This window comes from Ambystoma mexicanum, chromosome 7q, assembly GCF_040938575.1.
Source record: "Ambystoma mexicanum isolate Mex_15411 chromosome 7q, UKY_AmexF1_1, whole genome shotgun sequence".
Lineage (NCBI taxonomy): Eukaryota > Metazoa > Chordata > Amphibia > Caudata > Ambystomatidae > Ambystoma > Ambystoma mexicanum.
In genome coordinates, this window is record NC_090941.1 from 1,023,638,207 (window position 1) to 1,023,662,999 (window position 24,793).

A 24,793-nucleotide genomic window follows, 5' to 3' on the forward strand; every position below is an offset into this window, starting at 1 on the left:
GGGCAAAAATGGATTGACACTGGAAACTGGCATGATTATGTTCTGGAGGAAACGTAGAAACCAGCATGACAACATGCTTAACTGAATCAAAACTATAATGGCACTACTGAAACTGGCATGACGAGAGGTGATTACCAGGGGCGGCTCGTCCATAATGGGCGAGGGGGCGCCAACCCACCAGTACCCACATCCATTGTTGAGGAGCCGCAACTCAAACTGTCAAAGGGAAACATGGCTTCACTTTGACAATTTCCTCTGCAAACAGTACTGTAAAATGCACCATTTCAACCCACTGCCATCTAGTTCACCTTTCAAGAGTTCCATCCTGCCCACTGGTTACCAGATGTGTGCCCATGCCAGTTGAGAAGCTGCTTGATGCTGAGCGTGGTGGCAGAGGGGGCTTGTCATCATCGCCATCTAGAAGAAATAAGAGGTATAGACATCAGAGGCATTGACCAGAACTCAACCTGCTAGAACGCTTGCAGCAATAAAGAAAGGCCACAGATAACCCTGCACTCATGCTACAAGCACAGCCCTTGAAGGGATTCCTCCCTGATGGCTGACCTTGCCAGTGCATGAAAGCAATTCATATTTGCGAGAGCACGAGGAGGACAGAGCTGCATATTGACCACCACAGACGTCCTTTACGCTCAGCACTCCACACCTTGTCCTGGACCGAATTTGCCACATGCCTCTCCGGGGGAAGAAATGCAATTTTCTTCCATGGTTTGCAAGCTATCGTAGAATGGACGTGCCTGCTTAGATTTGGTGGACTTTCTGCCCCTCTGGCATTACCCACCTAGGATTATCATATATTTTCTGAATATACCCAACTTCTGAACTGGATTAATGTGAACGTTTCATCATAGGTAGAACCATAGAAATTGTGTGTAAACTAATCACCAGCAAATACCAGTATATATAACAAAAACCTACACAAACAAGGTTAATCAATAGGAAAATACAGACTAAACATTTTAACAAACAAAAATACAAGACAAGCACTACCTTGGGATCTAGATTTTGTACAACTCCATCTGCATCCTTTATCCACCCTAGCACCGCCGTAGAAAACATCTGGACTTTTTCACACTCCCACATATGCTAGAATATGGCCCATAGCCCACAGTCATGCAAATTATATGAGCTCACTCCAGTGAAGATCTTCGATAGATGGACCGGGTCATACTGCCATCTATCTGGAAAAAAGACCCATCAGCAGCCAACAAAATTAAATTCACCAAACTAGCGGCCCTGTACAAAAAAGAAATATTCCTTGCAAAACGTACCTCCTTTGACTCTCGCATCTCCCAAGCCAGCTCAAACACAAAGGAACTATTCTCGATTCTAAAAGTAGAAACCCCCATAGCACCTATAGACACCTGCATAAAAGACAAGAACTGGTGTACCGACATCCAATATGCCCTAGCCAACAAAATCGCCACGCTACAAAATAAAATATCCTGTAAAAAAGCCTCAGTGAACAATCCTGCCCTGTCCAAGCCACCTGAGAAGCGGACCACAAGTGAATATTCACGATTTAACTTTACCAAAGTGACCATACTCGAAGTGGAAAAAATCATCCTGTCATTAAAGCCTTCTAACTGCCAGGGAGACTTATGCCCAGCACAGCTCATAAAAGATGCTGCCCGTGACCTTTCCCCATTTATCACTAAGCTAATCAACGCTTCCTTCTCCACCGGTTCCATCCCAACTAATTTAAAACAATCCTGGGTACTACCCCTACTAAAAAAAAACACTCTTGACCCAGCAATACCTACTAACTATAGGCCTATAACAACGGTACCATTCCTTCTGAAAATTCTGGACAAGGTCGCCTATGTACAAATACAGAAGCACCTGGAGGATCACCACTTGCTAGGAGCCAGACAATCAGGCTTCCGACCCCAACATGGGACCGAGACAGCTCTCATCGACCTTAAAACACAGATTGATCTGCTCAAAGACAATGGTCAAGTAGCTTTACTCCTCCTCCTTGACCTATCCGCAGCATTCGACTTGGTCGATCACTCGGTCCTCTGCACCCACCTCCACACGGCTGCCCATTTCTCCCCCGAGGCCATTACATGGATCAGATCCTTCCTTGATGGCAGAACCATGAAGGTCTTTTCGCCGACAGACGCGGCAGACCCCATACCCATCACCTGCGGTGTGCCTCAGGGTTCCTGTGTCTCCCCTACACTGTACAACATATTTACCAAGCCCCTTTTCGACGATCTGGATCATATCGGTATAACCTACACTAATTATGCAGATGATACCCAGATCCTCCTTCCGCTTTCTGGAGATTATGCAAAGGATTTAGCCTTGGTGAATAGGGTTTACATCATCATCCAGGCATGGATGGCCACTCACGGTCTATGCCTGAATGATGATAAAACGGAACTCATCACACTGGGCACCAAAGCTAGCCTAAAGAAACTGAGCCTGGCATACTCATCATTTATAATTGATGGTAATACCATCAGGGTTGGACACGAAGTCAAAACACTGGGCTTTTACTTTGACTCTAATGTCAACTTTAGCAGACAAGTGAACTCACTAGCCTCCTCCACGTCCTATACTTGTAAATTGATCCGGACAGCCAAACTTTTTCTATCCGAGGCTAGTTGTCTGACCCTGGCCAGAGCCCTTATACTCTCCCGCTTGGACTACTGTAACGCCCTCTATCTTGGGTCCTCCAAGGCCGTCACTGGCAAGCTACAAACTCTCCAGAACAACGCACTCAGAGCGGCCTTGGGCATCTCAAGAAGAGACCACATTACAATACATAGCAAGCAACAAAATTGGATTCCCATTATAGACAAAATTTCCTTAAAAACTGCCTCACTAACCCATAAGTCCCTTAACAATGCGGCCCCTACCTATCTGATCAACAGATTTCATAGAATAACATCCATGAGACCGACTAGGATAGCATACAGAGACTGCCTCACCGTCCCTTCCTACAAACGATCAACTATAGGTGGCAATAGCTTCCCAGTGAAAACGGCCAAGCTATGGAACTCCCTACCACCCACTCTTAGAATGGACCTACCCTACCAAAACTTCCGCTCAAAGCTGATGTCTTGGCTGAAGACAGCTATCATCTAGGACCTCTTGTCTCCCACCTTCACTTGGTCACTCTGGATACAGAACTGTTAATTGTACATATGTTTATATTTACCGCTTATTGCTATTATTACTGTGTTCATACTTGTATATATTTTACTGTCTGTAACTAAGTCTTGCAAATTCTTGTATCTGCTGCGCCTTGTTACCCTTGGGCTTTTCGGCGCATTATAAATAATAAACAAACAAACAAGTATTAATTTGATACCATGCAATTTATATTCACATGCGGCCAGGGTTTTAAATCTTCTTCTAATACACATTTTACGAGAAAGCTTTTCATCTGTACCAATACCAAAATCCCTTTCCCATGTTCCCCCTAATTACCGCTGTGTAACCCATGGTTGCCTCCATTAGTGAGGCATATAGTAAAGAAATTAGACCCTTCATCTCTGTGTGCAAATGTCTTGGTTTGTGCAAGATCCCTTTGTATCAGCCCCTTCCTCCTTTCCATGGAAAGCAATCCCGTCAATTACAAGTAAGAAAATACTATGTACCTATATGCAAGGCTTCTTCGAGCTCCTGGATGGAAATGAACTTCCCCTCTTTCCACAACTGCCTGAGCAAAGTCAGCCTTAAACCAACTCTTATACCTGTGCAGGTCCGGGATAATCAAGGGTGAGGCCAAGAGGTGACCCTGCCCATTTTGCGTCCCAAATGACCCCCAAGATGGGTTGATCCCTCATCCCGCATGGTATGCGTTCTCTCGGTATCCACAACCATTCTCCCACTGTTTCCGGTCTAAGGTGGTAATTTTCCAAATAAGACCACCTTTTTCCTACGATCTTTCCAGAGTGAGGGACCAATCCGCTTAACTACGATGCCCTGTAATATCTTTTCCGCTCCAGGAATCCGAACACCACTTCCCTCATGCACCTTAGGCAACCGGCGGTTTCTTCACCTGTCACAGAAAGCGCAGCATACATCCCTTGGTTTGCTTGCAATAATGATTCAGGGTTCATAACGGGCAGCATCTGGAACAGGTACAATAATCTGGGGAGGAAATTAATCTTTAGGGCATTTAGACGGCCCATCCATGGTATGTTAAGTTTACTCCATGAGTAGACATGTCCCATATAACCTTTGTTGTAACAGAGGGCAATTAGCCTCACATAGTCCTTCCAATTCCCTAGTGTTGTATTGTATTTATTAGGTTTATATAGCGCTTTACAGCAAAGCGCAGCACATTTTAACAACAGGGTACATTTAACGATAACAAATTAACAGTAACAGTAGAAGTGAATTACAAATTAGAATTTTGAATCAGACCAACAAAACAGTATGTAGAGCAATTAGGGCGGGGGTGAGGAGAGTAGTGGAGTAGAACTGGGAGGAAGAGGGAGGGATGGGTAGGAGGAGGAGGGGAACGGGAGGGGCGAAGAGGGTGTGGGAGGAGTGGAAGAGGGTGAGGAGGGAGGTAATTAAGAGGAGGAGGGAGAGGGTGGGTGAGGGTGAGTGACAAGGGGGAGGAGAATCATGGCAGAGAACAGAGAAGGAGAGATTTAAAGGAGGTGCGGAATGAGGAAACGATAGGAATGGAACCCCACGATAACTAAGATTGTCTAAAGGACTTTTAAGGACTTTTGATTAATGCGGTGGTCGAGGGGCGGGCCCCAAAAGTAGGACCTCCGTCTTTCCTTCATTAAGGCGTTAGAAGTGGTCAAAGTGGTTGGAAGCGGTGCTACTCTACTTTTTAAAAGAATTAAGTTCAACTGTTCCTATACTTTTATTTTTAAATGAAAAGGTTCGGGAAAGGTTTCGTTTTGAAATAAAAGTGTAGGAAGAAGTTGAAACTTGCCCTTTCAGTGCACTGCACTGAAGGTCCCCTTAAACAGGAGGCACATTTGTTTTGGGGTCTGCAGGGGGGCGTGGTGATGGGGTTTGTTTGGAGTGAGGACAGGCCAGCAGGGCCCACCGTTCCGCTACTTATTTTCGTACACTTCGATCACTGGGTGTAACCAATTACCCTGCATCCAGTGATGGACCACCCTCAAACAATGTGACATGTGAGAAGCATACACCAATCCATTGTATAGATCAACCAGGACTAGAGTATAGTCGGCATAAGGCTGACACCATAAACCAAATCTCTCAACTGCCCTGGCTAGAGGATGAACTCCCGCAGCAAGGTGTGTCACCAGTTTCAACAACATTTAGGCGCATGCGGGTTTAGTAGGCATCTCAACTTCTGGGAAGATCTAGCATTTAATTAAATTTTCAGCTAATAAAGGATCTTTTATTTTCACCCATAGTTTTAAAGAGCCCAGCCATCTGCAAGCCAGTCCGCTGTTGCTACGACCTTAGTTATCCTTTGACGGTCGGGCATGGGTTCCTCTTAACAGTGATTCTGGATTTTGTAAAGGCCACCCAGCAACAAGAAGGCTGGCTTGGGAAGACCCATTTACTTGCATCCTTAGCATTCGGATGCCTTCACCCATAGACCGATTTTTTAACCAGATATCTAAGAGGAGCTGTAGCAACAAAAAATGACAACGAGGGATGCCTAATTCCAAACTTATAAAACATATCGGGGTAAATCTAGGAAGACATAAAACTGTTCTCAGGAAATTGGGATCCTTTTTAGAGAACCCACACCAGAGTGGCCCCCATTTCGGCACCAAATAAAGCAACGGAGCACAATTTGGCACTAAAATATTTAATACACTTTATGAGGATCTGTCCACCAAATGTAATTTTAAGATCACACAAATTCTAAAATTCAATGTGTTCCTAATCCTCATCTCATGTGCTGCATGGAAACAGTTTTTCAAGAAGATCATACCCATATGTGTAATGTTTTACTTCCTCCTTCGTATTACCGAAAAGAGGCCATTCAAAATTAAACATATTTCTACCAAATGGGCGCATATCAGTTTTCTCCGGTTTCAGTTCTAAATTACGCGATGCCAAATAGGGCTTTGCACCCATTTTGGGGGTTAAGTCCATCAAAATGGTATCATCAGCATACAGCAGGGAGCCGTGTTTCACACCATTTAAGGAAGGGGCGGCATATTGTTGGTAACCCAGACAAGGCTCAGCGCAAGATGGCAATCCTGTCCAACTACCCTATTAGACTTAAAAGGGACAGAGAGCTTGTTCCCACTTGTAGACCAGCTGCATTAATTTGAAGAGTCCTTTCGGAACTGCTAATCTGTCCAATTTGGACCACAGCATGTTGATATTCACAAGGTCAAAAGCTTTCCTTAGATCTACAAAGTCCACATAAAGGTTCATCCACCTGACCATGTTGCATTTATCTGCCAATGCAGCCAATAGCAAACTGTGGTCTACACAGCCTAGACTAAAGCCCATCTGATTGTTCGGGATCACAGCACAGGTGTTTATCCAGTTCTCTCATCTATTAGCTTAACAAGAGTGTGGGTGCCCTTCTCTATTAGCAATCCGACTTTTAAACATCTTTCTCAGTATGTTTAAACATGCTATTGGCCTATAGCAACAGGGGTCTAAAGTGTTCCCCTTTTTTTTCTTTTTTAAAAGGGCATTATACTGCTGCGGATCCAGGAGTCTGAAACCTTGTTTGCCTCAATAATGGTTCTGAAAACCTGTACCAGAATCCCCAGAGAAGGGAGCAGTACGCTGGAGTAGGAACTGCTAATGTTGTAGAGGGAGAAGTAACATCAAAGGGTGGCGGCAAGGCTTAGGAGTGAAAGAGATCGAAGGGAGAAAAGACATAAGTAGTACAACAATAGCGGGGTGGAGTTGGCAGGAGGAGAGTAGTAGTCCAGGATTTGGAGTAGGAGAGGGAGAGGAGTACATGAACATGAAAGGAAGGAAAATGAATTGGGCTGCCTCTGTACAGAAAAATCCACGGATAGCATAGGGACAGTTAGAAAGTCCTGGGGAGAGTTTAGATAGAAAAGGCTGTTAGCATTTATACCCCCATCATAGAGACGTAGATCTTTGTAGAATGAAGGAGAAAAAAAAAATTGGTGTCTACTTACCCCGGGAGGAGGTGCTTTCTAGAAGTGAGATTAATACAATAGAACACTTGATGATCTGTGACAGTATCTCTTGAGCCTTCCAGGATATCTGATAATGGGGTTACTATGGACACATGAGGGTAATAGGACTCACTGGCCCACAAAGGATGGGAGGCTAACTCATCCACATAGCAAAACATATCTGTATAATGTCCCTCCTTCAACAAAGCAACGGATAGCCCATTATTTCTTCTGCACAGTTTCAACAGCAACAAGGTCCAGCATCACTTCTACCAATCCAACTATTTTACAGATGTGCTGCTGGATCCGAACTTACAAAAATGCCAGCACCTCTTCAATTCCTCAGCCTCTGAACCAACCCTAGGAAAATAATTAGACTCTGCAGGTTCCATATGGATGAAAAATATGAGCAAACCGCAAAGTGAGAAATTATTGGTTCATGTTTCAGTCATTAAGTTATACTGTTGGTATAGGAGTATGGTCGAATAGCATGTTTACGATTTCCAAAAAGTGATTGTCTTCATTTCTGTTGTGACAGAGTGCCTCACAGTATCTCTGCTCCCTCAGCAGCAGAGCTACAGCCTTCGCAATATCTGTGTAAGCCATTGTGGTCTTTGTGTCCTTAGGCACAGTCCTTGGAGTTTCTTTGACGCCATTCTCAGGAAAAAGGGCACAGCTTTTTCCATAAAAAGAAACAATGCTTCCCTCCTAGAAAGAGGATTTGCTCACTCAGGACAACACACATTCAGGAAACCATACCAGGGTAGCTCATATGCCAGATAGAAAATCTGATGAGAAGGGCCGAATGTAGATGGGGGGGCATTGGGGGTACTCCCAATCGAAATCCACAATAAGATAGGGGAGAGGTGTTGTTGGGATACTATGCATTCCTTGCTCTGTATCACTGTAACCACTACCTTCTGACATTGAGAATGCCATCGCTATACTGGGGTGAACGAAAGCAGTTAAGAAGAACCGGATCACTAGAAGGGGTATCGAGACATCTAGTAACATCCCGCCAATGATCCTCAATTCTGGCTCCAAATGTAATTTATTGTATTTGTATTTTTCTGCAATTTATATATCACCTTACGCCAAAGCGCTGTACATATCAAATTTGCAGTACAATAAAAAGAAAGAAAGAATATATAATTCTAAGCTTTTACATCATGACTGAAGAAGATGGGTCTTAAGAGAACAACGGAATAAGAAGACACTGAGTGAATAGAAAGAGGGACTGCATTCCAATTAAGAGGGGCCAATAATGAAAAAGAACGGAATAGAGATTGAGCGTAACGGAGACGAGGAACCGATAAAAGAAATTGTGAATGAGAATGAAAGGAACGAGAGGGAACATAAAAAGGGGAGATTTGAGAGATACGGAGGAGCAAGACCATAAAGAGGCTTGAAAACAATAGAAAGAAAATTAAATTTGAGACGTGAATAAAAAGATAGCCAACCAAAAGAGGATTTGGAAAAATTGTATTCAAAAGGAGAAAGTGAATATAGAAGATGGGCAGAGGCATTAAAGACAGATTTTAGAGAAACCAGCCGGGAAAAAAGAAGACCAACAAGTAAAGCTGAGCAATAGAAAAGACGTGAACAAATAAGTGAAGAAATCAAGAGTTTAGTAGGATTGAACCTAAGAAAAGTTCAAGATTTACGAATATTCAAGAGATGAAAGTGACATTAATGTGAAATAATCTAAATGTGTCGAGAAAAGGAAAAGTCAAGACAAAGACCAAGATTATGAGCAGTAGAAGAAATTGGGAGTCGAGCAGGAGGAAAAGAAATGAACGGAGGTCGGAGAGCGAGGAGGAATGGTATTAGCAAGGATAAAGTGGACCTGGGTTTTAGTAGTGTTCAGAAGAAGAAAATGGTCAGACATCCAGGAATTGATCACCAAAAGACAAGTAAGATTATCATGAATATAAGAGGAAAAGGAGGAGAAAGACAAAGTTAATCTCATCAGCATAAAAATGTGATAACCCAAAGGATGAAATAATGACAGCAAGAGGAGACATGTAAAGAGAAAAAAGGAAAAGACCCAAACCAGAACCTTGAGGAACACCATGAGTAAGAGGCACAGTATCAGCGACTGATCCAGCCCAGGAGACAGAATATGTGCAATCAAATAGATAGGAACGAAACCAAGATAGAACGTACCAGAAAAACCAAAGAAAGCAAAGTGTTATCCACTGTGTGAAACGCAGCTGATATATCCAAAAGAATAGGAAGTGAGGAATGTTTAGAGCAACGAGCAGAAAGTAATGAGTTGCAGACAGAGAGAAGGGCAGTTTCAGTAGAGTAGAAGAGATAACAACTCTATTCTTCCTAGCTTTCAATCTGGTTATCAGCTACAAAGGATGACACTTGAGAATAAACAAGACGTTCAAGAAGCTTAGAAAGATAGGGAAGTAGAGAGATTGGTCAAATATGTGAGGGAGAAGAGGGATCTAAGGAAGGTTTCTTGAGAATAGTGAGAATAGAAGCATGCTTAAAAGAAGGAGAGATCAAGGTGAGAAAAAAGAATTGTTGAAAAGAAAAGATAGATAAGAAAACAAAGAAGATAGTCTTTTGTTATGAGTACTGATAGAATCGAGTCAGAAGGGGAAGCAGTGGGGTGTGCATGTGCTAACAAGGAAGAAGTGTCAGAGTCTGAAATCAGTGAAGATGGTTAAATAGTCAGATGAGGAAGAGGAAGAGGAAGAAAGGAGGAGGAGGGATTGCTGCACGAAGAGCAGACGGAAGAAATATAAGTAGCAAGATCAGATGCAGATAAAGTAGAAGAGAGCAATCAGGGGAAGGCAGAGAAAAGACGAGAGGGATTGAAATAGATGTCTAGGGTGAGCAGATTGAGTATTTAAAATCTGTCAGTAATATGACCATTTAGCTGAGAGAAGCATATCATCATATGTTCCATGATAGCATGTAAATAAATGGCGGTGTTGTGGAATATTTGTCTGTACTGTGCCATCTTCCTGTCCTATATTCCCACACTCAACCATCAGGCTCACGCTCAGACATATTTCAATGCCCTTTGTGTGAAAAGCACCTATTGCTTTGATTAGTGTGCAGTGCTTCTTTGGATAGCCATGTGTTAATCGCATAGAAAAAATATACAATATAATGAACTATAATATAGGTTAAACATAAGAATATGAGTTTAAAGGGATTGCAAAAGCAGGGCAAAGGTCACACTGCTGTGGAGAAATGGTTACACTGATTCACTTTCACTTACATCCTGAAGATCAATTATAGTTTGTGTGCTTATATAGTGCTTCATGCTGGATTCCTAAAGCCTCCAAGTGCGGTAATAACAACTGAGGTTATTATCCCATATTTAATGTTACTCAATGTATCGACCTTGGAAGGAACAAAGTCTAAGTCAGCCCTCCCACAGGATTCAGACTTTCAAAGTGCAAGCTGTCCTTATGTCAGAGACCAGCGCATTACTAGTGAGCTATCCATCCGGACAGCTCATGAAATCATATAAACAAAACCTTGCTTTAGAAACGTTCACTACAACTTAAAAGTTAGACGCTTCAAGCAGCCGTGGACATACAAAATCATTGAATGCCAGAGAAAAAAGGTTAAACAATGTATTCCGTAATAATACAAGATTCAAAAGTTAATTTTCAATGTACTTCCTAATTGAGATCAACACCAAAAATCACCAACAATTTCCACCTCCTCCAATTTGTGAAGCTGCCCTGCCTGCCAGTAGTGTGCCAATTTAAAAGAGTGCCTAACCTCAAGCAACACTAAGTTTTATAATTTGATTAATGGTGTCATTAATCATCGTCATTGCAATTTCGATAACAATCAGAGAGCACTCCCTTTTCAACTCAAGCAGACTGTCTTTCAATCATGTTGACTTCAAAACAATAGAACCCCCCCTTTTTGGTATAGCACCCTAGAGGATTTAGTGTTCAATTTCATCATAACATTTTCAATAGCAGAACACGTTTCTCCCCCGCCACCCCTCATTCCCTGCTCACAACACTCCCCTTCCAAGGGGTGGGCGTGTGGAGTATTTATGCCAGCGAATGAAAATACTACGTGACGCAAAATATAATGCAACAGGATGCAATCATGACCAGGGAAATCGGGGACTGCAGGTTGTGCACAATGCCTATCCTGCCTCTCACTCTTATTTTCCTTTGCAATTGCTCAGCTGCTTCAGGTGAATCTAACTCACGCGAATGCTGCCCCCGCCCACCTGCTAATCGTTTGGTGCTCTTTTCGTCGGTCCCGCCCATTTCTTTTCCTGCCCAAGTTGCCTCTTTTTGGAGTTGGTCAGCTGGTCACAGACAATTACCTGATCTTCAGCTAATCACTGCTAATAATTTGCGACTCTTTTCTGCCTCGCCCCCTTTCTTTCCCTTCGTAACTCTTAGATCCCATGGCGTCCCAAGCAAAGGGCAGGCAAAACAAGGGAAAATCCTGTTTGCTCCTGTTAGAACTGGCCAGAGTCTAACCTCTGTTCAATGCATCCAAGGTGAGCCAGCAGCATCTGAAACAGGCTCAACTCGCCCCATTCCATCCCCACTCTCCTCCACCCATACAAAACCCAGTCTGTACTCTGCTCCCACAAGCCACAGAACCTCAACAACATCCCACTCGTTACTACCCAAACTCCACCTCGAAAAAACACATATGCACCCTTATGCTCATTAAGGCTCATTTTGCAGTACTACAATAGTAGACATTGCTGACTTCAACACTCAGAGCTGTGATGACATGATGAACAGAAGGGTATCAGACTTTGGGTCTTTCCAAAGAAAACTCTTTATTAAGTAGGTGTAACAAAAACCAGGGTTTAAGGAATAAAGCAAAGTGTTCATTCATAAATGACTTGCAAGTCCATTGTTATTGTAATTATAAGATCGCCCAGCCAGACCATCGCCAGCAGATACAACTTTACCATATCAACTTCCTAAAAGAGTGGAAAGAGAACACATCTGAGTCTAATGCCACCATGTTGGCTTGCCTATTATCGGAACAGGTGAACAATAACACGAATTCCCTCTGATATCACAGACACCCAGCAAACAGATCTTCTAGAGTTGCTACAGCAGTTCCCTGATGTGTTCTTTGAAGAGCCTGGCAGGGTGCAAGGAGTATATCATCACATCCGCACCCATGCAGGCAAGGTAGTACATCTCAAACCGTCTCGACTACCTGAGGCCGGTAGAATGAGGTCAAATGCTCCAGGCCAACATAATTGAGCGATTTACTAGTCCCTGGTCCACCCCCATTGTATTAGTAGAGAAGCCAGACAAAGGTTGGAGGTTCTGTATAGACTTCCGAAAGGTGAGTAACATCTCAGCCTTAAACCCCTACCCCATGCCTCGTATGGACTGCTTTATTGATAAATTGGGTAGTGCCGTCTATTTGTCCACCCTACACTTAACCAAAGGGTACTGGCAAGTTCCCCTACATGGACCAGATAAAGAAAAGACTGCTTTAGTCAGCCCGCCCTGTCTATACCAGCTTAAAGTCTTACCCTTTGGGTTGCATGGTGCCCCATCAACTTTGAAAGGTTGATGGATAAGATTCTCCAACCTTACCCAGAATTTTGTGGGGCATACATTGATGACATTGTAATCCATAGTGCAACCTGGGAAGACGATTTATACCATCTATACACTGTAGTGAGAGCCTTACGAAATGCTGGGTTAACAGCCAACCCCAGAAAATGCAAACTAGCCCTACCTGCTGCAACATATCTAGGGTTCTTTGTCGGAAATGGCAGTATTCAACCTCAGGAGGGAAAAGTTAAAGCTGTTTTAGAGTCACCAACACCCAAGACTAAAAAGGATTTAAGATCTTTCCTAGGGTTAATTGGGTACTATCAGAGGTTCATACCTAATTTTTCCACTAAAAGAGCAAGGTTGACCGACAAACTACGAAATGCAGAGCCCTAAAAACTCACAAGGGATGAAGACGACAAATGCTATCAGGTCCTCAAACAAACATTATTTCAAGGTCCCATCCTCAAAGTAGCAGACATTTTTAAAGACTTTATATTAAAAACGTATGCTTCATTGACTGGTTTAGGTGCAGTGGAGACACAGATCCAAGACGGGCTAGACAATCCCACACTATACACTAGCCAAAAACTGTTCCCCAGGGAAAAGAACCAATTGGCGATTGAACTTGAAGCCTTGGCAATTAAGTGGGCCATCATACATCTCGGATATTACGTATTGGCAGAAAGTTCAGGATTGATCACTGGCCACTACCCCCTAATATGGATCAGTCAAAGGAAATAGTCCAACCCAAGAGTTATGCAGTGGTACTTGGACTTACAACCTTATTGCTTCTCAGTGGAACATCGAAAGGATAAAGGCCAAGGAAATGTAAATTTCCTTTCAAGGGTCCCCTGTGAAGCAATTCAGTCCAACCCACATATGGGAAAGGGATCTGAGAAACTCAATGGTATTCTCCGACTCCCTCCCTCAGGATCTTCCATTCAGGTTGTCAGGGAAGGGCCATCGCTTTTGGATCCCGACCCAGGGTGTGGACAAGCGTTGGAGGATCACCTGAGTGAAGGGTTACGAGGGATTATGAGGAGGATACCCAAGGGTGAGACATAGTATTTCCCCATTCCCAAAAACACCCCCAACCTACTCTTCATCAGCCTTCATGGGTTATCTCCAGTCTCACCCCATCTGCCCCTCCCAATTTCCACCAAATACTGAGACGAGGACGAGGCAACTAACATCAGTAAAGATTACCCATAGGGATAACATGGCCAGGCATCCAATAGTAACTATTCACACCTGACCAGAAGTTAGCCCAGTGAGTCTGAGTCTTGAAGAGCCGGGTTGTGAAGGGCACACTACAGATGTAAGGTAATGCCAGGTTGTGAAGGGCGCAATACATATGCAAGGTAACGCCAGAACCGTGTAATAAAGAGGACCGCATTTGAATGAGTGTTCGTTTGAAGCTGACTGGAAGTCTCCAAAGCTGCAATTAACAGTGTAAGCACGAGACACACGTGTGTACTGGACTATGAAACGATATGAATGAAAGAGGGCCAGAAGGCTGTGAAGGTACAAGAGGCACGGAAGAGAAAGGACAGTATAAAAGAGGGTGCGAATGACCCGAAGAGGGCCAGAAGGCTGTGGTAAGGTTCAAGAGAAACAGAAGGAAAGGACAGTTTAAAAAGAGGTGCGAGTGACCCAAAAAGAAAGAAACCAGTGCAAGAGTGCACGAAAGCATGAAAGAAGTGTGCAAGTGGCACAATCTAGATAAAGAATAAAATATGGTGCAAGTTTGCACGGAAAAGGAGGGAATCCATAAAAACAGTTCCAGAAGCACCTGAAAATAAAAAGTGCAAAAGGAAGTGAAAGTAAAGAACCAAGAGAGGGGAAACGGGTCAGAGTGGTCGCGCTGAAGAAAAGCATAGAGACTAGCGTTTTCAAAAGCCTCTGATTCTACCCCATAAGAGGAAGATATGCAGGAAAGATCGTTCATGAGAAAAGGCACATCCTGACCAGCAGACTGTTTTGAAAGCTGGAAGAGGCTTGAGCTTGGGGAAGGGAACCCTGAGGGGCCTATTGAAGAAATTGACTGTGTTTATGCATTAAAAGCTCAAGGACATTGAAGGTGTTTGAATTCACTAGAAGAGCCCTGTGAAGAAGGTCATACGAACAGCCCTGGTGAGTGAACTCCTCTTTGTGACACTGACCGAATTGCAAATGGTGAGAAGACCACCTGAAACCAACTTTGATTTTACCATTTTTGTTGACCCACTATATTTCCTTTTGAAAAGTCTCCCGATCACATTTTTGTACATTGTGAGGGCGAGCATAGGTTTAGATACAGACAGACTTTTATTTTGGACTATTAGAAGACAACGGCCATTAGAAACATCAGTTAATGGAACCATCCTTTTCGAGTTGGGGGCCAGTCAGGCATTCCACCACCCCAGGAAACTTAGTAAATTAATGGTTTTGAGTCTGTGTCTCTCTTGATACCATGCCTGTCTCACAGCACCAACGGGTCTTCCTTCTCTGGGCTCTCTGCCTGGGGCAATGGACAGATCTGCCCTCTGAACAGAATTAATCCTTCTGCTCTCCAATCTCCAGTTTGTTCCCCTTCTTAGTCTTCATCACCAAATCCATATTCCATCATTCCCCCTGTGTCTTATGGGTATGCCATATTATTTCCCACTAATCCCACCCCTGGTTTGTCAGAGGTGTGGTTTTCTGGCCACATGCCTAAACAGGTTGAAGCTGCTCTCTTTTGAAAAGAAGCTCAACATTTAGAGATGTTGAACGATTAAATGTGGATAATATTCTTACAATTCATGGGTAATTTGTAACATGAGGACCCCCATTTTATTTACATAAACTGACACTTATTACTTCTATCGACAACATATTCAAGGTTCAGATCAATCAGAGCTTGCATGGCGATGCACCTATTCATTTTGTGATTATAAATGTATATGATATAGTTTCTCATGTAAATGCATTTGTTACTTCTATCGTGCAATTTACACTACTCTCCACCGGAGTGCAGAGACAATAGATAGTCTAAATATTGCCTTTCCATGTTACCACGTATCCAAAGCAAATTCTCTTGGTGTACATATTCTCAATGACTTTTCAGCTTGACCAAGCCAAGGCAGATGTCTGGTGCCGGGCATATGTATGTCAATCACGTTTCGTTGAACTCTCATAGCTAGTGCATCTTTGATGAGCTTGTGGGAACTTATTTATGTGGAATATCTTTTTTGAAGCCAAAATCTCTTTCCATTAGTGAATGACTGAAGTAGATGTGTAATGTGTATTTTGTTTGAAAACTGCCTTGCATACGATGGAGTAGCATTTCGGCCGGAAGTGTAGCTCAGGGCAATACGTTTGTCTTGGAAGCAAGACAAAGCAGAGTAACATTGGTTTGAAGACCTGTCTGCGCTTAGAGACTGGTCTCTGGCATTAAGCAAGTTATACAAGATTAAGGGTTGGCCTAAAAGCCATCGGGCATGACCATTGCATGTAATAATCTTCTAAATAGTCCCAAACTATACCATGGACGGTGGGGCTCTTTGTGTATCCGGTTCTGAATTTCTGGACTAGGCCAGGCTTGGAAAGGCAGTTTTGAACTACAATGTTAATCACAAGATTCAGTCATGTCATTTCAAATCTCTAATGCATGAACTCCAAGTACATATGTGAGAATGCATTGAACTGTAACATTGATTCCAGTCTTACAATTCATAATGTTAATTTAGGTAAATTAAATCTTGCAGTTCTGGAAAATGCATGTCATTTTCTATTTCACAATTGTACTTTTCGATGTCTTGCCCTGGCTCTTTTAGGTTCAGGAAATCACACATAGCTCTAAGAAAATATGAAATGGCATCCTACCTTAACATAATAGTGAGCACAGTGTGGACTCTAATCCAGCATCCTTTTAAATGTCCCAGTTAGCAATAGACAAAAATCCAGAATGAAGGCCAAATGCAGTGCATGTCATTTCCCTTGCTTTGGCAAGGCACCCTCTCTCATTTTATTTGAGGTCTCATTTTTATTATAAAATCCCTGACAGCTCAGACCTCATAACAAAACAGTCATCCCAGGAAAATGAAATGGTGGACGGTGTCGAAGACTTCCAATCAATCCAGCAGGATCAGAACTGATAATGCTGCCATCAACTGCCTTCATGATGCCACCCAAAGTTGCCCCGAAAGCGCAGTCGAAAAACCGGTCTGCAAATAATTCCTCAGCATAGCATTCCCTGAAAAAACTTTAAGTTGCATGGTGACAATTGTCTTCATAGGTTTCACAGAGTCGAGGAGCCGAGATATGGAGCAAATGTTAGTTAGGACCCCCCGGATCCAAAGAGGACTTCTTCAATAGGGAAAGCGCACTTCAAGAGTTTTGCAACATAACACTCATATGTTGAGTAAATCGTGAGTGGTACAAAGAACTGTTGGGCACAGCTTTGTGAATCCTGAGAACGAGCTAAGTGCAAAAAACAAAAGGTGGTTGTTCCCAAAAGATTTGGGAACTCCCGTCCCCTGCACACTGTCTATTATCTTTAAGTACAGATCAGTAACTTAGTGGAGATTAGATACTCGTTCTACATAATATTTCGAAAACATTTTACAGTAAACAGTTCATATGGTAAATAACCATGTTCATAGACCAGAATTTTAACAGAAATTTCACAATTTTTATTGTACAAAGTACATGGTAAAGCCCAACGCGTTTCAAGTTTTTCACTCTTCTTCAGGGGCAATGGCACAATTTCTCAAGTTTCTATAAAAGCAAAAAAACATAGATCATATTTTAGCATATTTTAGCAAATTAGATTCATCTAATGCATATACATTATTCGATTTCATCAAATCATTTACAATAAATCATCATTAGAACAATTAGTAGCAACCTAGTGAGTCCTATTGGGATACAAATACTTAACTCCATAGACCATACAAGTTGGTAGTCACATGGGACAAAGGTCTTTACCATCAGGCAGTCTGTGTTGTACATTTAACATAGCATGTGGTTCTGTTTTAAGGCAAATCGTGGTTTAAACTGTAGAGGTAAGTCAGATGTCTGTCAGGGAATCCCCCTGTTCCCAATTGGTAAGTAGTGGGGCATCATGTATTTTTAAAAGGCCTTATATATTGGTCCAGGGCATGGATTTATGAAAATCAAAACGGAACTCACCACCTAAGGTACAGTACAAGTGAAGAAGTAAAATACAGAAGAAGACACGAGAAATCTGTGCTTCAAGGGAGTTGTCCAAATTTCTTCCTTTGACTAGGAGTCTCACTAGAATATAAGAAATGTAAAATTGTCTTTTTTTACAAAAAACATTCTTAAAACTGTGACAGATAAGAATAAAGTAACTTGCATGTGGACAAAAAATTGTACTGCTACATTTCCAAGTAGGAAAAATGGTTGCCTCCGTGAGGGAAACACTTACAAGGCTGTTCACAGATAGCTGGTCAAGACCGGGTTCAGCTATGAGATAGAAGGAAAGTAAAAGGTATGTCAGTATAACACCCTTGAAGATGGAGAATGCGGGGAGATTCGCTAGTAAACTTACTTACTTGAAACAGGGTATAAAGAGGCACAGAGTCTTCATAGTGGGTCCCATCCACCAGATTGAGGATGCAACTTCACTATGGAGGCTCTCTTTTTATACTGTCATCGGTATGATGCGCCGGTGTGCATGCGCGGTCAAGACGCCCGTATGCGCATGTGTGTTATGGACTGAACGTCATACCGTCTGACTAAACAATGCTCATGCGTGGTGTGCATCAAACGAGTGACGTCATAATCGCGCATGCGCATGTTTGAGCAGACGGTTGTGAGCACTGATATTTGGTAAACAATGAAAGAAATGAAAGAACTACCGTATATACGTGTGGTTCCACAAAGGTAATTTACAAAGTCTGAATTTACTACACGTTACAAACAATGAATGAAAGGAACTTCGGATGGACAATATTAGAGGAGATGGAAGAATATGGAAAAAACTCTAAATGGCAAACGTCATATGCCTGAATAGAGAAGGGACAGTAATGTATAATTAAATAGAGTTAAGTTCTCCTTCAGTTGGCCAATGATATTGCTTTGAATACATATCTAGAGAAGGGGTGACTAAGAGTATATTGAATATTATCAGGGAGGATAACAGTCAGTCTGGGTTGTTACAGTCAGTCGAAATAACAGAATGATAATAGGGGAATGTAATGGGATATGTAGAAGTGTATATACATAATCCTCATTTCCTGCTCCAATCCGGATGCACATTCTCCTCAATGAATCCTTACTTGCTCTACACATTGTTATAACATTTACACAAGTGCTGAAAAAGCCAATTACAGATTGTTATAATATTTAAACAAATTGCTAGAAAAGGAAATTGCATTCCTATGAGTAACGTGTAAACAAAGGGGCTCCTACTAACCAATTTAGGATTTAAAGAGTCAGAACCCAAGTAGAATTTTTTATAAAAAAGAGAGCAGAACAGCAGCACTATCAGGCTGATGTACAATCGAGAATTAAAAGTTAAAAAGAAATTATAGGAAAGGGCCTAGGTAATAGTCTTCGTTCATCCCCAGCGGGGTGAGTGAGTCAAGACAGTGAATCCAGAAGAGTTCTCTTTGTGACAAGATTTTTTGTAGGTCACCACCTCTTGGAAGTGGATGTACAACTTCAAGTATTACTACTCTCATTTGTGCTACTGTGTGTTTCTGATCTCTAAAGTGTCTAAAGACCAGAGATTTGATATTTTTGGTACGGATTTTTTATTTATGCTCCGTCCATCTTTCTTTCGCTTTTCTCGCTGTTTTTCCAACATAATATAACCCGCAGGGGCATTGTAGGGCACAAATGACATTTTTTTAGTCACAAGTAGCATAATGTCTTAGTGGTATTTTTTTGCCTGTATTTGCATGTCTGATGTGGTCTCCCTTTATCACATTGGAACAGTGTTGACAGTTCAAACATGGATAAGTGCCCATTTTAGGTTTGTTCAAGAAGGTTTGGGTTTGTGGTTTTGCGTTTTTCTGCTTTAATAAGTTTGTCCCGAAAATTCCTGCCCCTTTTATAGGCAAGCATAAATACTGAACAAATGCTCCCAGGACCTCATATTACTGACAATACAAGAGCTGTCTAAATCATTAACACAGATAAATCAAGAAATCGAGGAGGTCTCTTCACAATTATCTAAACTTAAAACTGCAGCGGAACTACAGACAATGTTAGAGAACACCAACAACAAATTAGAAAATTTTAAGAAGGAAATAGAACAACGAAAGATCAGAAAATTCAGACGCGATACTCTAGACTACGCTCGCGACATCGTTTATTCCTGGCAGGAATTCTACAGTAACAAACCAACCAATTTTACTCCAAGACAACCCAGACCAGGACCCCCCAATAACAACAGACAGCAGTGAAGTGACCAGCGGGGAACTTGAGGAGAGGCCTTCCACCAGTAGTACTACACCACCAACAACAACTCCCGCCGAACAACCTCGGAACGCAGCATTACTTGTCGCTACTGGACCTACACCAGCACCGGAATTTTTTTTAGGAGGAGGAGAAAAGCAAGACGAGGGAAAAAGAAAAGGCCGTCAGAAGAACAAACACTGAAGGAACCGATAATTGTCAACATCACTTCCAAAGTATTATCGAAATCCGAAATGGATACCCTCAATTTAGGAGTATCGTTTATACCAACTAATAATTTGAGTTTATTATCGTTTCAAATTGATTCGAAAAATGGAGCTAAAAATCTTTGACAATCTGAATCCAGAAACTAGAGAAAAAGAAAAATGCCCTTTTCTGGAAATGAAGAAAGTCATTTTCACCCCCAAATCAATCACCCTCTGGTTAATTTATTTAGAACCAAGACTACCATAGCTCTGAAAAAGCTTAAATATACATCCTCAAGCAAACAACACATCAAAAAACACCAATTGAATATCATTAAAAATCTGGCGCAGGACAGCAGGATTACTATCAAAAAAGCAGACAAAGGAGGAGCCCTGGTGATCATGGACACCTTTTTACAATGAGGGATGTTTGAAACTATTGTCAAATCAAGATACTTACCTAAAATTGGATCATGATCCAATTAATGCCATTAAAGAAACCATTTAAAAAAACTGTTCACAAAGCAGAAGAACTGGATTGGATCTCAGCAAATACAAGCGCCTTTCTGATCAACAAACACCCGGTGACTCCGGTGTTCTATGGCCTTCCTAAATTCCATAAACAGAGAACAAATCCACCCCTAAGGCCTATTGTCACAGGGACAGAAAGTATTTTCCAGCCCCTAGCCATCTACCTGGATACGGCATTGCAACCTCTAATACAAAAAACAAATACGTATCTGAAAGACACGACCCACTCCCTACAAGACATCAAAGACCTTGACATGAACAAACCTAATCTCATACTATTCACAATGGATGTGAGTAGTTTATATACTTCAATCCCACACAACCAAGGAAGTGATGCACTAGAGTGGTTCCTTCTCAAACACAATGAAACCAAGATACAAAAGACTTTTGCAATCAAACTTAACATTATCCTGTTCAATAACTACTTTAGATTTAACTGACAATATTTCTTGCAAATCTCAGGAACCTCGATGGGGTCCCCAGTAGCACCTTCTCACGCCAACATATTCATGTATCATTTTGAATATACTCATGTTCTAGAGAACCCAATATGGAAACAAAAAAATCAAAAGTTGGTATAGATACATTGATGATGTGTTTGGCATATGGAAGGGCATTGAATCAGAACGTCAGACCTTTTGGGAATATCTCAACAACTGTAATGACAGGATCAAGCTGACAATCGAAATTGGTAAACCATTCGTCAACTTCTTGGATGTCACTGTAGAAATCTCCAACTCGGTCCTAAAAACTCAAATCTACAGAAAACCTACAGATGTTAATAGCACCTTGCACTTCTATAGTTCTCATCCAAAGCATTTAAAAGAGAACTTACCATATAGCCAACTCCTTCTCCTAAAGAGAATCACCTTGGAGGCTGACAAACCTCAAGATGAATACTCTAGTATGAAGTCTAGATTCAAGGACCGACATTTCCCAACAGAACTTATCGACAAGGCCATAAATCCAATTTGATACACTCGTTGAAATACTCTAGCCAGAGTTTTCAGATAAAACGGATCATTCACAGAAATTGGGACATTATCAAATCAGATCCACAACTCAACCATCTGTTCCCAGAACCACCTATGCTTGCCTATAAAAGGGGCAGGAATTTTCGGGACAAACTTATTAAAGCAGAAAAACGCAAAACCACAAACCAAACCTTCTTGAACAAACCTAAAATGGGCACTTATCCATGTTTGAACTGTCAACACTGTTCCAATGTGATAAAGGGAGACCACATCAGACATGCAAATACCGGCAAAAAAAAAAATACCACTAAGACAATATGCTACTTGTGACTCAAAAAATGTCATTTATCACCTACGATGCCCCTGCGGGTTATATTATGTTGGAAAAACAGCGAGAAAAGCGAAAGAACAATGGACGGAGCATAAATCAAACACCCGTACCAAAAATATCAAATCTTCGGTCTTTAGACACTTTAGAGATCACAAACACACAGTAGCACAAATGAGAGTAGTAATAGTTGAAATTGTACATCCACTCCCAAGAGGTGGTGACCTACAAAAAATCCTGTCACAAAGAGAACTCTTCTGGATTCACTGTCTTGACTCACTCACCCCGCTGGGGATGAACGAAGACTATTACCTAGGCCCTTTCCTATAATTTCTTTTTAACTTTTAATTCTCGATTGTACAGATAGTGCTGTTGTTCTGCTCTCTTTTTTATAAAAAATTCTACTTGGGTTCTGACTCTTTAAATCCTAAATTGGTTAGTAGGAGCCCCTTTGTTTACACGTTACTCATAGGAATGCAATTTCCTTTTCTAGCAATTTGTTTAAATATTATAACAATCTGTAATTGGCTTTTTCAGCACTTGTGTGAATGTTATAACAATGTGTAGAGCAAGTAAGGATTCATTGAGGAGAATGTGCATCCGGATTGGAACAGGAAATGAGGATTATGTATATACACTTCTACATAACCCATTTCATTCCCCTATTATCATTCTGATATTTCGACTGACTGTAACAACCCAGACTGACTGTTATCCTCCCTAATAATATTCAATATACTCTTAGTCACCCCTTCTCTAGATATGTATTCAAAGCAATATCATTGGCCAACTGAAGGAGAACTTAACTCTATTTAATTATACATTACTGTCCCTTCTCTATTCAGGCATATGACGTTTGCCATTTAGAGTTTTTTCCATATTCTTCCATCTCCTCTAATATTGTCCATCCGAAGTTCCTTTAATTCATTGTTTGTAAGTGTGGTAAATTCAGACTTTGTAAATTACCTTTGTGGAACTACACGTATATACTGTAGTTCTTTCATTTCTTTCATTGTTTACCAAATATCAGTGCTCACAACCGTCTGCTCGAAAACATGCGCGATTATGACGTCACTCGTTTGATGCACACCACGCATGAGCATTGTTTAGTCAGACGGTATGAGGTTCAGTCCATAACACACATGCGCATACAGGCGTCTTCACCGCACATGCACACCGGCGCATCATACCGATGACCGTATAAAAAGAGAGCCTCCATAGTGAAGTTGCATCCTCAATCTGGTGGATGGGACCCACTATGAAGACTCTGTGCCTCTTTATACCCTGTTTCAAGTAAGTAAGTTTACTAGCGAATCTCCCCGCATTCCCCATCTTCAAGGGTGTTATACTGACATACCTTTTGCTTTCCTTCCATCTCTTAGCTGAACCCGGTCTTGACCAGCTATCTGTGAACAGCCTTGTAAGTGTTTCCCACACGGAGGCAACCATTTTGCCTACTTGGAAATGTAGCAGTACAATTTTTTGGCCACATGCAAGTTACTTTATTCTTATCTGTCACTGTTTTAAGAATGTTGTTTGTAAAAAATGAAAATTTAAAATTTTTCTTATTCTAGTGAGACTCCTAGTCAAAGGAAGAAATTTGGACAACTCCCTTGAAGCACAGATTTCTCGTGTCTACTTATGTATTTTACTTCTTCACTTGTACTCTACCTTAGGTGGTAAGTTCCGTTATGATTTTCATACATCCATGCCCTGGACCAATATATAAGGCCTTCTAACAATACATGATGCCCCACTACTTACCAATTGGTAACAGGGGGATTCCCTGACAGATATCTGAATTACCTCTACAGTTTAAACCACAATTTGCCTTAAAAGAGAACCACATGCTATGTTAAATGTACAATACAGACTGCCTGATGGTAAAGACCTTTGTCCCATGGGACTACCAACTTGTATGGTCTATGGAGTTTTTTTGCAAAAAGTATTTGTATCCCAATAGGACTCACTAGGTTGCTACTAATTGTTCTAATGATGATTTATTGTAAATGATTTGATTAAATCAAATAATGTATATGCATTAGATGAATCAATCTAATTTGCTAAAATATGATCTGTTTTTTGCCTTTATAGAAACTTGAGAAATTGTGCCATTGCCCCTAAAGAAGAGTGAAAAACTCGAAACGCGTTGGGGAAACTTTGTACAATAAAAATTGTGACATTTTTGTTCAAATTTGGTTCTATGAAAATGGTTATTTACTATATGAACTGTTTATTTACTGTAAAATATTTTCGAAATATTATGTAGAACGAGTATCTAAACTCCACTAAGTTACTGATCTGTACTTACAGATAATCGACAGTGTGCAGGGGACGGGAGATCCCAAATCTTTTGGGAAAAACCACTTTTTGTCTCTATTTGTATCCAACCTAGATGCCAAGGTTGAGTCTATTTCTCCCCGCACCTTTAATTTACCCCTTAAACCTCTAACTTCTATCTTACCTGTTCATTATCATCCTACATAGGTGTGCCCTGGTGGTTCTATACACTTCTCTTAACAAGCTAAGAGTGAGCATCTGAGGCAGCGACAGAACTATGCTGGGATTATCATCGCTGAAAGCGGTGTGATATACATGTGCAGCCGTGACCCACTATGAGCAGTTCTTCAAGTGGACCTGGCTGGTTGTTTTGTCAACAAACATGCTCTGTGGTTACAGCGATGCCCACCCATGTGTGCTTCTCCTTAGCCCTCTTAAATTACCTTTGCAATTC

The 24,793-nt window shown here is 41.5% G+C and overlaps 1 protein-coding gene across 2 annotated transcripts in view; it reads right to left on the reverse strand.

Moving 5' to 3' along the window:
* The window catches only part of INPPL1 (inositol polyphosphate phosphatase like 1), a 1,017,870-nt gene that overhangs the window by 482,743 nt on the left and 510,334 nt on the right, over window positions 1–24,793 (reverse strand). For both annotated transcript variants that reach the window (XM_069640289.1, XM_069640290.1), the window contains one exon: window positions 309–417. In XM_069640289.1, the coding sequence (XP_069496390.1) occupies window positions 309–417 (109 nt within the window). The remainder of the gene's footprint in view (window positions 1–308; window positions 418–24,793) is intronic.